The following is a 13,503-nucleotide window of genomic DNA, read 5'->3' on the forward strand; positions in this document are numbered from 1 at the left end:
AGAGATTTAAACCTCAAGTTGCTGAAATTCACACTGAAAACAGCCAACACTGCGGTAAAGATCCTCAAACCATGAGCTGACCTGAGGTGCTCACATGAGTTAGCAGGGACAGACATCCCATCTGCACCCAGCTAGGGGATGAGGAAGCCAGTGCTGCAACAACCTGTGCTGTCTGCACATCAAGATGGTGACACAACAGGACAAATTTGCCCCCTGGTTTCTTCTGTGGGTCTGCAAAATCCCTTTGAATGGGCCAAAGACAGGCAGGAATCCTTACCAGCCAGGCAGATGCCACAGGCAGTCTTTCTTATCCATCCTGATATATGTGAAAACATTTTCCCCACAAAGGATACGACTTTCAGTGGAAAAATTTAAAGATAAGCAGAAACTCCTAGGTGTCTTCATTGCTGAGCACCAGATAAGGGTCAGGATTTCCAGAAGCAGCTAGGCAACAAGTCAGTAAGCCCTATGGATGCCCCAGTCTCTATGAACATTCCATTTGGAAAAAAAAAAAAAGTCTTTCATTAATGCCTGACAGTGATATGGACCCAGAGAGGACACTTAAGCCTGCCTGTCACCCACAGTGCTACAGGCATGCTGGTGGGCAAGACTGAAGGCCTAGGAGAGGCTTGCCTGGCTGTGTCCTAGGACAGCAGTGTGCACACTAATGTGCAGGATGAAAAGTGATGTCACATGGCAAATCCCTAGGAGCAGGGACAGTGATTCTGCATTGCTTACAGGAGGGGTCCCCAACCTTTTAGGCATCAGGGGTTGGTTTCATGGAAGACAGTTTTTCCATAGATGGGGTGGGGGTTGGAGGGTGGTTTGGGGATGATTCAAGCATACTATACTTGTGGTACACTTTATTTCTCTTATTATATTGTACACTTTCCTCAGAAGGAGCATACAACCTAGATCCCTTGTAGTTAACAGTAGGGTTCTTGCTTCTATGAGAATCTAATGCTGCACCTGATTTGACAGGAGGCAGAGCTCAGGTTGTGATGGAGAAGAAGCTTGACTGGTCCTGCAGTCAGCCTGCCAACCACTACCTACTGAGCACCTCAGTTCCTAAAGGCCCAGGAGATGAGACCTCTGACCTAAAGCACCCAAGATGCTGGAGAAGCCACTACAGAAGCGCACCTTTGGGGCTAGCAGAGAAGATATGAGTCCCTGAGAGAGACAGCACCTTCCAGAAGGAACTGAGAGGGAGGTATTCACGCCTGCCAGCCAGGCACATGGCTGTTGCTTGCCCACACACGGAGACCACAAGCTTTCCCCCAGTCTGCAGTGCTATGGTCTGTTTCAATTTGTAACTCAAATTGTGAGACCAGCTTTTCCAAATTCCCTCACCTTTGGTTTTTCTTTCACTCTTGGGTAAGACTTGAACAAAGATACCTTCAACTTAGGATCCAGCTAAGTAAGCCAGCCTTGGAAGATGAAGGCTGTCCAGATTTAAGACAAAACCCTCTTATATGTCCAGCTCTTGCAGGGGACTTGGCCCCACAGTCCATGGGCCCATGTTCTGGAGGCCAAGGGTAACTTCCTTTGTCCTCCCCTGTTGCTGAATGACAGAACCTTCTGAAGCAACATATCACATGTTGGGCTCAGTGCAGGTCCACTCAGACCATGGGCAGCAGGAGGAGGTCTTAGGGAAGGGGTCATAAGAGCTCTTATAAGGGCCAATCACCATGTCATGTGTGCTCATTGACCCTTCCAGGCCTTACTGATTTTACCTATAGCATGCTTGTGTGACAGCCCTCTTGGGGCAAACAGTAGCCACAGGATTTAAGGAGCCAAGTTATTCGCTTTCATTTGTAGAGATGTCAGACCACACCTGCCATCTGAAGAGTCCATTCATTAGAAGACAGATTTGTGGGGAGGCATTAAACAGAAGTCCAAGCGTAGGCAACACTGGGCCATCAGGGACGCCTGGGACAGAGAAGGGCCAGAGGACCCTTGTGGCCACAAGGCCTCACATCTCAGTGGCAGCAGCCTCCCATGGCATCCACCTACACAGAGGAGAGGAGAGGCAACTTCCAGGTCCTAACCAAATAGTTCTTCTATATCACACAGGCTACAGGCTGTGGACAGGCCCACAGGAGACCACCCTGCTCCACCCAGGAACACCCGTTCACCCTGCAAGGGTGTGGGGCCTCTGTAGGTTTCTACTCCTTCCCCGCTGGCCCCCGACCTCCAGGGCAGACAGCATAGGGGAGATGTACCACCTGATACCACCTGGGAAGCCAGTCAACAGCTCCAGATGGGCCAGAAATGGGCTATGTTGATAATGAGAGCGTAGGCTGTCACCTTCGGGTCAAGAGCACTATACCAGACAGGAGAGGCCACACATACCTCATGTGTCAAGTGTAAGGCACAAGTGCCTGCATTTTTCTCTTCTTTCTTAGATTTTTCCAGCTCTTGGCACTTGCTGATAAGTGTTTGGATTTCCTCTCTAAAATGCAAAGTGGAAAGATGACACCTTGCTTGTCACCAGGTGAGGAATGGACCTCAGGTGGTGAGATGGGGAGCCCCAAGCAGACAGACATTGAATAGGCTGTGGAGAGGCCCACCTCCCAGGGATACCAGCAATCTGCTGCAAGACAGTGCTCTGTAATGTGCCCCCAAGAGGGGGTGCTGAGGATCCCAGGGCCAGCACTACGCTGCACATGTTGTCAGAGCCCCACAAAAATAGTCACTGTATATAGCATGTGCAAGATCTTGCGTTCAATTCCTAGCACTGAGATAAAACAACCAACCAAACAAAAAAAAGGCATTATACAAAATGATGGAGGTATCGTGTGGGCTTTTCTGCTGCTAGGATGGAACCCAGGCCCTCAGCTGCCGGACACATGTCCCTCCATGGAACCATGCCTCAGCCTTCCACAGGAGTGGAGGGAACTGTAACATAAGGCCTTACTAAGGATCCCAAAGTAAAAACCATTTACTTCTATACATTGCTGATTTACTTTAATTGTAGCCTCTGACACAATTCAGTCATGATTCTCCAGAAATGAAAATAAAATGTTTTCTATTCATTCTAATTATCTGTATCTTAGTTTTCTGTTTTTCTTTTTTGGTAGCGGGGATTGAACTCGTGACCTCACACTCACCAGACAGGTGTTTATGCTGCTGAGTTAAATCCCTGGCCCTGTATCTTACTTTTTGAGCACCAAATATTTCTGTTCAGATTTCTTTTCATGTTTTAAAACATGAGGTGAGCTAAAATTTACAACATAAAATCATTATCTTAACCCGAGGCGTGGTACAGGGATAAAGCATCTGCCTAGCATGCGTGAGGCCCTGGATTTGATCCTTCACAGCTCAAAAAGACAAAAACGAAACTACTATTTCAAAATGTGGAATTAGGTGGTCGCTACAGTGTTTATAATGATGGGAATCCCTGAACAGCCCTACTCTCCAGCGCCCCTCTTCTTTTCCCCAACCAGTCCTCCGATTTGCCCGCTCTGCACGCATCCTGCTCATGGTCCAGGCTGTGAGGCCCACCTGGCCTCTTTCCTTGAGCTCAGGGCATCAGCATTGGCTTGTTGTTTGTGAGGGTGACCTCAGGCTGCTCATCCATTCTCTAGGGATGGACACGGAGGAGCTGCCCTTCCTGGCTCTGGTGACTGCTGCTATCACAAAGGAAGTGTGAAGCAACGTGGTCCTGAGGCTGCTGAGGGGAGTGCGTGGTGGAGCAGGAGCACTGGGCACAGGTGGTGGAGGTGGCCATGATGGTTTGCCACAGAAGCAAATACCGGCTTATAGCAAAGAGCTTTCTCCCAGCGCTTGGCACTGTATCCCAGAGGCGGAAGAACACACTGAAAGATCTCAGGAAGAGGTGTGGTCTCTACCAAACACTCTCTTGAAACTACGCCAGGGACCTATGGGGAGGGTGGCTAGGAGGCAGAGCGGGTTTGAGTTCTGTGGCTCCTCTGCTGCTTGTTACTCACTTTAGGGACTGCTCTCGTTCCTGCTGCTGCTTCTGACCTTCCCTTGCACTCTCCAGCTCCTCCTCCAACTTGGCATTGGCCTGCAGCAGCTGCCTCACTTCCTTACTGAATGACAGAACCAGACATTTCCTTACCGTTAGAATCAGAGATTGCCAGGGCAGGAAAACATTTCAGAACACAACAGTGGTTGACTTCCTTAGCACAGTGGACAGGGTGAACATATTGCACAAGTAGCCCCAAGGTCCTCACTGCACACAGATGCTGCTGTGTATGAGGACCTGTCAGGGCTCGGGTATAAAAGCAGCAAGGTCTTGCCTGTGGTCTCACAGTTGTGGGTAAAGATGTGAACACAGTGACACAGTGACAGTGACATGTCACTCCTGCAGGTGCTACATCTGAGCCCAGGCTGGGGTGCTGCCAGTGCTGAGCACAAAGGGGCTGCCCAGGTATCTCCTGCTCAGTCCTCATGTGCCACAATGGCACAGTGGCTACAAATGCAGATTTGCTGCCTACTGTCTATGTGGCCCAGGTTTTCAAGGCCCTGCTAATGCCCACAGGAAACTAGACAGTCCTTGAAATGAGTAGCAGAGTGCCTATCACACAGCAAGGACTCCATATGTTGTAGCTATTAGATCATATGATAGCTTAACAGATAATTTCAGGAGTTGCGTATGTTTCAAAATGAGTATCTTGATTTTAAAAATGCCATGAAGGGGCTGGGGATTTAGCTCAGCGGCATAAGCACCTGCCTTGCAAGCAGGCAGTCGTGAGTTCAATCCCCGGTACCAATAAAAAGGAAAAAGACAAAAAAAATAAAAAATAAAAAATAAAAATGCCATGAAATAGTTTTCCAAAGAACCTATCAGTTCATGTGACTGCACTGGGGACTGCCACTGCAGGCTGGAGTCAAGAGTGTACAGGGACTTGCTTCTGCTGGGGACAGAGGCTCCAGAGAATGCAGTGGGCACGGGGAAGCCAGGAGCCCTCATGTGCATACACATCAGCTAGAGACATGTGATTCAGGGGGCAATTCAGAAGGTCTGATGGCCCCTGCGGTCCCTCATCCTCAATCAGCTCCTGAGTGGGCTGGTGCTCCTGCCTTTGCAGACCACCGTGAGTAGCAAGGTCACTGTGGTCTTGCAGACCTGAGATTAAACACCATCCCAGAGGATGGGTGGGTTAGCTTATGACAGAGGTCTGATGAGAGAAACCATAAGCAAGCAGGTGCCAGGTCCTGTGCTAAGTTGCTAACAGATCATGAAGCTACAGATCACACAGTGAGCCTCTGCCTCCAGCTTCGGGTTGCGCTAAGCATTTCACATCATTTATGTCTCATTCAATGTACAGATCATGTCATCAATATATTACTAAATGTCAAGGCCACTCTGCCTAATATCTAATTGATTTTAGACAAATTCATGGCAGTAATTCTCCCTTAAACAATCTGGAAATCTCTCTGGAACTGTGGGTAGAGATTTCCGTGGTACTCTTCCAGCTACCCCTCCCTTTTAATGATGGAATATGGCCACTTAGTGTCTTCTTTTCACCACTACAGCAGCTTTTATTCCACAACATACATCTAACAAGTGTGTAGGAAGCAATGAAAGAGTGGATGTTTAAATTCTAAAAATATTTGATACAGTAAAAGACATAGCTATGAATCCCCCTGGAAGTCCTCCCCATTGCTTTGAATATGCTTTTTCTATTATTCTTGCTACTTTCTGAAGCAGTTCTGGAAGTCTTCTTTCTTGAGTGTCTTCAAGAGGTGTGGTCAAAAATGCGGTCAAACTGCTGCTAAAGGCCATCCAGTGGGAAGGCAGGCTCATAAAAGTACGACAGCGTACCCTCACCTACCTTATTCACCACATGTGGCACGTGAGACTTCCCAAAAGTGAAAATGGTCAAAAGGCAAAGATCTTGAATCCATTCAGGACATCAAAGCAGCCTTGATGAAAGACACAAAAGAGGACTTCCACAACTGTGCAAGAATGATAGGACAGGTGTGTTTAAATAGGAGGAGGAGGATTTTGAGGGGGATTCACAGCAATGTGTCTTTTATAACACATTTGGAAAGATTTTAAAAACGTTGTATTTTTCAATCACATCTCATACAGTCCTGTGAAGCGTTTATGCAGTGTTTACCAAGCATTTCCTCACACTGAGGGCAGTTCAGCCCTGGGCACAGCAGCACCTAGGCACCTACTCTTTTTCCAGCAGCTGGGCCTGTAGCTCCTTCCGCTCTCCCCTGAGATTCTTCACTGCCTCCCGAAGGTGCTCTTGCTCCTCCTGTCCATTCCATCCCAGGCGCTTGGGTGCTGTGTCATTGGGATTTGACTTGACCAGCTCTGAATCATGTGGTTTTGAGCTCTCTACCGAATTCAGTTTCTAGAGGCAACACAGGCATTTGTTAGATGTTATTTTTGTTTTATATTCTCTTTGTGAAACCCAGAACAGCCTGGGAAACTAGCCTGCAGCCTTGGGAGCACTTTGCCATACGACCTAAGTCAGTGGCACAGTCTACTGCATGGGCATGAGTCCCAGGAGTGTGTGGAATTGGAAGTGGGAGTGAGACCCAGGCCAAGGGGACAGGGCAGGGCAAAGGAGCCAGCAACACAGCAGAAAGCAGGGGCGGGGCCAGGTGGACGCACGCACAGCAGCTCTGTTTGTTTGCTCTTAGTTCTCTAGAGCTTCGGAAATGTCAAACCCTCATGCTGTCTACCTTAAACTATTCCCTGTCTGCAAGCAGAGTAACTGGCTGGAGCAGCTCTCTCAGGGGACTTCTGGACCTGTTCAGGCCTCCTGTCGTACCCAGAGAACTTTAATGGTTAAATACACACTGCGTACAGAAACCTCTTTTGTTTTATACTTTGTAAATAAGTAAACTTATTCGAAATATCTTCCCTTAATGCTTGCTCTGCTTTGCTAAAAGAGAGCTGGTCTAGTTCGGACCAGAAGGACCTGTTCCAGCAGGACCAGTTCCAGCAGGACTAAAGGTCCCATTCCACCTTGGGACAGAAGGAAACACTAACTCCCCAAATACTAAGGTCAGCAGAGCGTGAGAGGACAAGCTTCCTGTGAATTCCACATTACATGAGCATGGAGGAGTCTGGGCAGTGAACAATCAGGGTCATGCAGAGCCACCTACAGATACATACAGAAGCCCCACGATGTGTACTATGTGACTAAGACCTGGCTATCCATTAAGTGGGGATGTGAATAACATACCCCTTGGGGCTTGTCCAGACTTAGAGGAGCCTACTCTTCTAGGGGTGCACTTTGTGCCATCTGCTGGACAGCTGCTATCCATCTGTGCAGCATGCCCATGTCACTCTGAGTGTGTCCCCAACCAGATCAGACAGGCAAGTCCTAGGGGACAGGTGAAGAAGACACCCACTTACTTTTTCTAGCTCTGCAATGCGTCTCAGTAGGCGGGGCTTGCTCCAGTCCACATAACCTAAGGAAAGCAACAGGTCTGCACAGTGCCCATCTGGAGGGCCCCCTGTGGCCCAGATCACCCTTCTCACAGCCAACCTTAAAAAGTGTCCCCCTGTTCAAGCTGTCAGCAAAGCCGAAAGGCCATGCTGGACCCTTGATACCTAACGGGTTTCTGCAGCACTAGGTGATTTATCTATTCTCTTTGGCTATAAAGTTACTGACACTGATGTCCCTGATTTTACTCCAATCAAGTTTTGACCTCATCAGAACATTTTCTATTGCTATCAATATCACAGGTGACTATTTTGCCAAATCCACAGTCTGTTTATCTGTCCTTAATTCTGGCCTTCACCTGACTCTTACATCCCTCACTGTCCACTGTCCACTTTGCTCTGTGGGCTAACCCTTACCCCTCAACTTTCTGCATGCTCCTGGGCTTGGATTCCCTGTGCCTTTCCTGGTCACACACACAACCTCACTGGGTTCCAGCACATCCAGCTCCACAGCCCACGCCTCTGCCCATCTGCCCCTCCACTCATTCAGGTCACCCTGTCCCTCCCCCATCCTCAGGAAATACCAACTCTGTCCTTTGAATTGTTCAGACAGAAGACCTTGGCACCAGAGGGCCCCTCTCTTGCAGGCTATCCACAGTCTCTCTTTCCAAAGGTTCTGCCTTTAAGGTGCACCACAACTTGACCTCTTCTCCCATCCTTACCCTTGTCACAGTAGCACTTGCTTTCTGCCCATGCTGTCCCCAATGGAGCCAAGGCCCTACTCAGCTGTTCTCCAGCCAGCACCACTTCCACGGGTGACCTGAGGAACCACACTGGCCGCTGCTCTAGGCTTCTACACTTGCTGTTTCCCTAGTGACCCCAGGTGCCTGCAGGCTGGCTGTCGCCTCTTGTAGGTCATGACCAGCTTTGAACACTCGAGGAGGTCTGTCTCCCCCTGCCCTGACTATGGCAGAACCCCACCAGAACCCCACTGGTGCCCTTCCCCACCCTTCCCTGGGGGACTTACTAACCCTGTCCTCCCACCCCCCAGCAGTGCCTCCCATGCAGATCAGAATTTTCATCCCTTGCTATATAGCTCCAGGGCCTAGAGCCAATCTATAGGCAACGGTGATGGTGCCAGTTACATTTGCTACACTTGGGAATCACTGCTAATGGAATGTTGCCTAACGGGACAGTTGGCTGTGAAGCATGGGAACTCAGGGGTTTGTAGGTGCAGGGAATGGAGGGTGGCTGACACAGCCACTGCACTGGCTCAAAGAGCCTGCCCAGGACTGCCCCGGGGCAGCCACTCTGGGCCTTCCCGCAGTTTTTCTGGGGAAGATACCTTTCACTCTGGTGATAGTTGGGGAGTTGCTGAGCACACGGTCCAGGTCCTCCTTCAAGCTCTGGTTCTCTTCAGTCAGCTCCTGAACGCTCCGGGACAGGTTAAGGAGGGCACTGCTCATCTTCTTCTGCCTCTTCACACCCACTTTCTTCTCCACCAGAGGCCTGGAAACACCCATAAAGAGCTGAACTAGAGATTTCTACATTGGCTAACTGAAAGCTTCAACCAAGGTACAGGTGAATCTGGCTATGAACACTCTGAACACCAAGTCAGCAAGTCAATAAGATTCTATTCTTATTGGAAACCCATATAGAAAAATGTAGTATTCAGTTATTAATATCATGTTTTAAATTCCATCACTAAAATTTTATGCATTTATTTTTCTTTTGTAATATAAATACTGGTGTAATAGCTTTGATTGTGCCTCTTATTCTATTAAGTCTAAAATACAGATAGTCTTCATTATCTAGAGAACAGTACATATTTATCAATTTGCCAACTCCTTAAGATTTATCTGTAAATGGGCAGGGAGTTTAGCTCAGCAGCACAAGCGCTCTCCTGGCAAGCTCGAGGTCATAAATTCAATCCCTGGTACAAAAAAAAAATATATATATATATATATATCTGTAGACCCCAAATCAACACTCAAGGGTGCTGGGGTGTCAAAGTAGGCACAGAGGGCTGAAATCTGAGTCCCCACATGTGTACCTCTGGGTGCTGAGGCCACACAACACCATGCGGTCTTCTGGCTTGGGCTCTGAGTCTAAACACAAGTCCTTTCTGTAGTCTACTTAGTGCAAAAAGACCCTGTTTTCCATGTTTGTGCTTTGTGTTGGTGATGTTACAGTTTAAAGCAGCCCCAGCCAGGGGTTTACCTCAGTAGCATAAGTGCCTGTTTGGCAAACGCAAGGTTGTGAATTCGATCTCCGGCACCCCTTCCTCCCCCCAAAAAGAAGCCTTTGAAGCCTGTTGGGGCTGGAGATGTAGCTCAGTAGCAAAGCTCTTGCCTAGCATGTTCAAGGGCTTGGGTTTGATCCCAGCACCAGAAATGAAAGAACGAAATAACTACCTATTTCTACCTCCTCAGGAAAGTTTCTCTCACATTCTTTCTCCCCTGCAACCTGATTTCCCTCCTCCAAAGTAAAGCAGCTCATAGTACAGGACTGAAGCACCGTGCAGTGTTCCCATGCTATGATGTGGCCCAGGGACAGTGTGTCTGTCAGGTGAGACTGGCTCAGGCATGAGACAGCACTGCAGCAAGGAGTTTAACGTTAATGAATCAAACATCTGCCTTCAACATCTTTAAACAGAAAAACACAGAATCAGATGTTCTAATTATGGAAAAAACATGGTCAGAGGCTTGGAGGGGCCTAAGCCTCCAGCCCCAGGAGTAGTGGTCCAGCATCACCAACTCAGTATCCACAGATGACAAGCATGTCCAGCTCTGCAGCCCAGGCCTCTGCCCACCTAGCCCTTCACCCCCATTACAATCCAGGCTTCCCCAAACCCTCCTCCCTATCCACAGGAAATGCCAGTTCTGTCCCTTGAGTTGCTCAGACAGACCTGTCATTCCTACAGGCATCATTTAAAGTCTTTATTTGAGCAAATGAGGCCCAACCATATTTACTATCTGGCTCTTTCCAACTTGTGTTAAGTCATGAAGGATAAAGGGAAAAAGACCATGCCAGGCAGTGTGGACCCCGTGTTAGCAGCCTGCTGCAGAGACCAGAGGCCTGGCCATGTCTACAGTGGGGGACCATCCTGCCATAACATAATGAAAGCCTGTTACATTAAATTATTTGGAAAAGGATGGAGGAATCTATGTGATAAGAACCTTGATGCTACTAACAAACTTGATTGGGAAAAGTTTAAGTGGCAAAATGGATTTGTAGCACATATCTTTCTAGTAATGTAGATCTTGGTTGAAAGCCAGCATTTCCAGTCCTGAGCTGGAGGTGGCTGTGGAGCAGGGGTAACTAAGCACGCTGTACTGAGTGTGTGGCAGTTATTAGGGCTCAGGGTGAACACCAGAGTGCAAATAAGACTCCACCCATCAACACACAGGTGTGGTGCTGGCTCTGCTGCCACATAAGAGCAGGCAATTCCCTTCCCAAGTGGAAGAAGGGTACCATGATTTCAGATCACTCAACAACACAAGGACAACATGGTACCAAACAGTAGCATACTTCTTTCCTGCGGTTTCAGAACTTGCCAAGAGAGTCTGGAGACGATGGATCTGCAAGTATTAAATTAGAAAGCATTAAAGATATAAACGAACACGCCAGTAGTCTTGCCTGAGAGCTGTGGGCAGAGTCCTGATGCCTGCCCTGTGGCAGGAGAAGAAGATACTGCAGCATCTCCTTTTCACATCAAGCTGACCAAGAACACTGGTGTGGGCCAGCACTGGCCTCAGTTCAACCCTGGGCAGCAGCAAGGTCGCCTCCCATGCCCCCACCATCTGCCCCACCACACACACCTCCTCGTAGTAGGTCTCCATGGCAATCCTCATCTCCTCCAGGTTGGTGGTCTTCATGTCCATCTGCAGTTTGCTGGGGATGCAGGTTCAGAATCAGCAAGGCAATGTCAACATACTCAGGGAAGAACCACGGAAAGCACGATTCCCCAAATGGCCAAACAGGGATGGCTTTGGAATAGTACCCAGAGAGAAAGGACTGGCCTGAGTCAGCCCTCTGTTGGCACTGGCCTTGAATGAATGGCTTGTTTCCAGACTGATGGGATTCCTCACACCCTTTTGGGTGAGATCAGTCATTTTCTAAAGCTCCATAAAGATGTTCTTTTCCAAAGACCTTACTTTTAAAAACTTGGATTAATGGTACAGCTCCAATCTCAAGGCTTAGAGCAAACATACCATCTTTGGGGAACAGGTGAGGCGACTAACTAGCTCATGAAGTGAATCACTGCTTCCCTTCAACCTGTCACTGTGTCACCTTGTTCTCAGCTATCATAGGCTTCAGGCAAGAGGTACTGAGGAAAGAAGAGCTCAGCATTTTAAAACACTCAATGAATTAGCAAATAACCATAAATGTTTTAAGTTGCCAAATTTAAGCAAGAAACAAATGGGAAGGGGAACTACTGTGTAAGACATATGAGGCACAGACAAATTTTTCTTAAATAAACTTAAGTACAGCTATGCATGATTATCCCCTTCCACGAAGGAGATAGGTACAGAGACAGACAGGGAAAGTTCAGGGAACATCACCAAAACCATATGAGAGGCAGCCAGGAGAAAAGTCTGGGTATCAAGGGCTTGCACCAAGATAGAGAAAATTCACATTGGAAAAACAAAGTGGCCTTTGGACTACCAAGGGAAAAAATATTTCTTAAATATAACAAGAAAAATGTGATGGGAAATACTATTCCCTAATAGACATTTAGAGGAAATGCAGATTAAAAAGAAAAATAGGAGAGACAGAGTCAGACAGCTAGGTAACACTTCCCTTCCCATAGGTAGCACATGGACACTGTGGACAGAGGTTGGCTGGCAGAAGCGGAGGCAGGACAAGCACCAGCACAGAAAGCGGAATGTTAACTGGGAGGAGTGGCCCATCCCAGCTGGCCTGGGCCCGAACCCTCCCGCTGAGACCACCGCAGTAGCTCCGTACTTGATGGTACTGTCCTTCTCCTTGCACTGCTGCTCCAGCCGGAAGATCCTCTGTCTCAGCCCGTTGATGACCTATCACAGAAGGCTGCCACCTCAGCCACCTGTGCCCAGCCCCACGGCCCGCGATGTTCCCTCCTTAGCCGCTCGCTGCCTTCTCTTTCAGGTCACAGGCCTGGAGATGATTAAGGGGCTGGAACTTATTCACTTCCTGCATGAGGCTGAGTGAGGGGCAAGGGAAGCAGGATGCCCCCGCTGGGACAGGAGGGCAGTGACCAACAGCACTCCCAAGGCAGGCAGGCTCTCAGGAGAACAGGCAGGACCTGGTGTCACTTGTTTTAGATAAGGGAACCCCATCATAATCCTAGAAATAAACCACTGACCTTCACTGTCCCCCACCCCAGGGCAGCTCAGTCTCCACCTGGAGTCAGGGCTGACACAACAGAGGCCTGGAAGGGCCTGCAGAGCCCCCCTCCCGGGAAGGATAGAACTTCCTCACCCCACTGTCCTCATTTTTTCCTTCTCTGCTTCCTTTTGGAAGACCACACACACCCTTCTGTTCCTTAAAGAATATCCTTTTCTTTTGAATATACAATTTTGGGGGGCAATATTGAGCTGTATCTACAGGCCTTTCCTATTTTTGATTTTGAGGATCTCAATTGCTAAATTGCTTAGGCTGGATGCAAACTTGTGATTTTCTTGCCACCCAGGATACATGTGCATCCAACCAAATTTTTTTTTTTTTTTTTTTTTTTTTTGGTACTGGGGATGGAACTTATGACCTTGTGCTTGCCAGGCAGGCACTTAGGCCACTGAGCTAAATCCCTGGCCTTCCAGCTAGATTTTAATTTAGTAAGATGTGAATATATTTTCTCCTCAAATTTCCCCAACTTGGGCAGAGAGAAATGTCCTTGTGCAAATCATACTGGACTACATTCCTGAGAGACAGTCCTGACAAGAAGCTGTGCTAGACGGGGCAGGCACAATACAGACCACTAGGCAGTTGCAGCATCTGAGCTCAGAGTGCACCCAGTTTCTTCAGGGCTGCCAATGCTGGCTTTGATCATGTGCTACTTTATGGTGTGAGGCTTCATTCAGAGTAATTTTAAGTCATTTCTCCCCTCAAGTATGTGGTGCTAGTGGGATGACAGGGTCGAGAGA

The 13,503-nt window shown here is 48.3% G+C and overlaps 1 protein-coding gene across 7 annotated transcripts in view; it reads right to left on the reverse strand.

The window, feature by feature from the left end:
- The window catches only part of Iqce (IQ motif containing E), a 54,565-nt gene that overhangs the window by 17,162 nt on the left and 23,900 nt on the right, over nt 1-13,503 (reverse strand). For all 7 annotated transcript variants that reach the window (XR_010042327.1, XM_005003724.4, XM_013152710.3 and 4 more), the window contains exons 8-15: nt 12,347-12,417; nt 11,200-11,272; nt 10,910-10,959; nt 8,724-8,887; nt 7,349-7,404; nt 6,154-6,335; nt 3,951-4,055; nt 2,353-2,452 (exon numbers count right to left, since the gene is read on the reverse strand). Coding sequence is in view for 6 of the 7 variants with exons in the window: in XM_005003724.4 (XP_005003781.1) it covers nt 2,353-2,452; nt 3,951-4,055; nt 6,154-6,335; nt 7,349-7,404; nt 8,724-8,887; nt 10,910-10,959; nt 11,200-11,272; nt 12,347-12,417 (801 nt within the window). In the remaining variant the exon portion in view is untranslated. The remainder of the gene's footprint in view (nt 1-2,352; nt 2,453-3,950; nt 4,056-6,153; nt 6,336-7,348; nt 7,405-8,723; nt 8,888-10,909; nt 10,960-11,199; nt 11,273-12,346; nt 12,418-13,503) is intronic.

The sequence above is a fragment of the Cavia porcellus genome, unplaced genomic scaffold, assembly GCF_034190915.1.
Source record: "Cavia porcellus strain 051 isolate PalLab524CR breed Dunkin Hartley unplaced genomic scaffold, mCavPor4.1 scaffold_23, whole genome shotgun sequence".
Classification (NCBI taxonomy): Eukaryota; Metazoa; Chordata; class Mammalia; order Rodentia; family Caviidae; genus Cavia; species Cavia porcellus.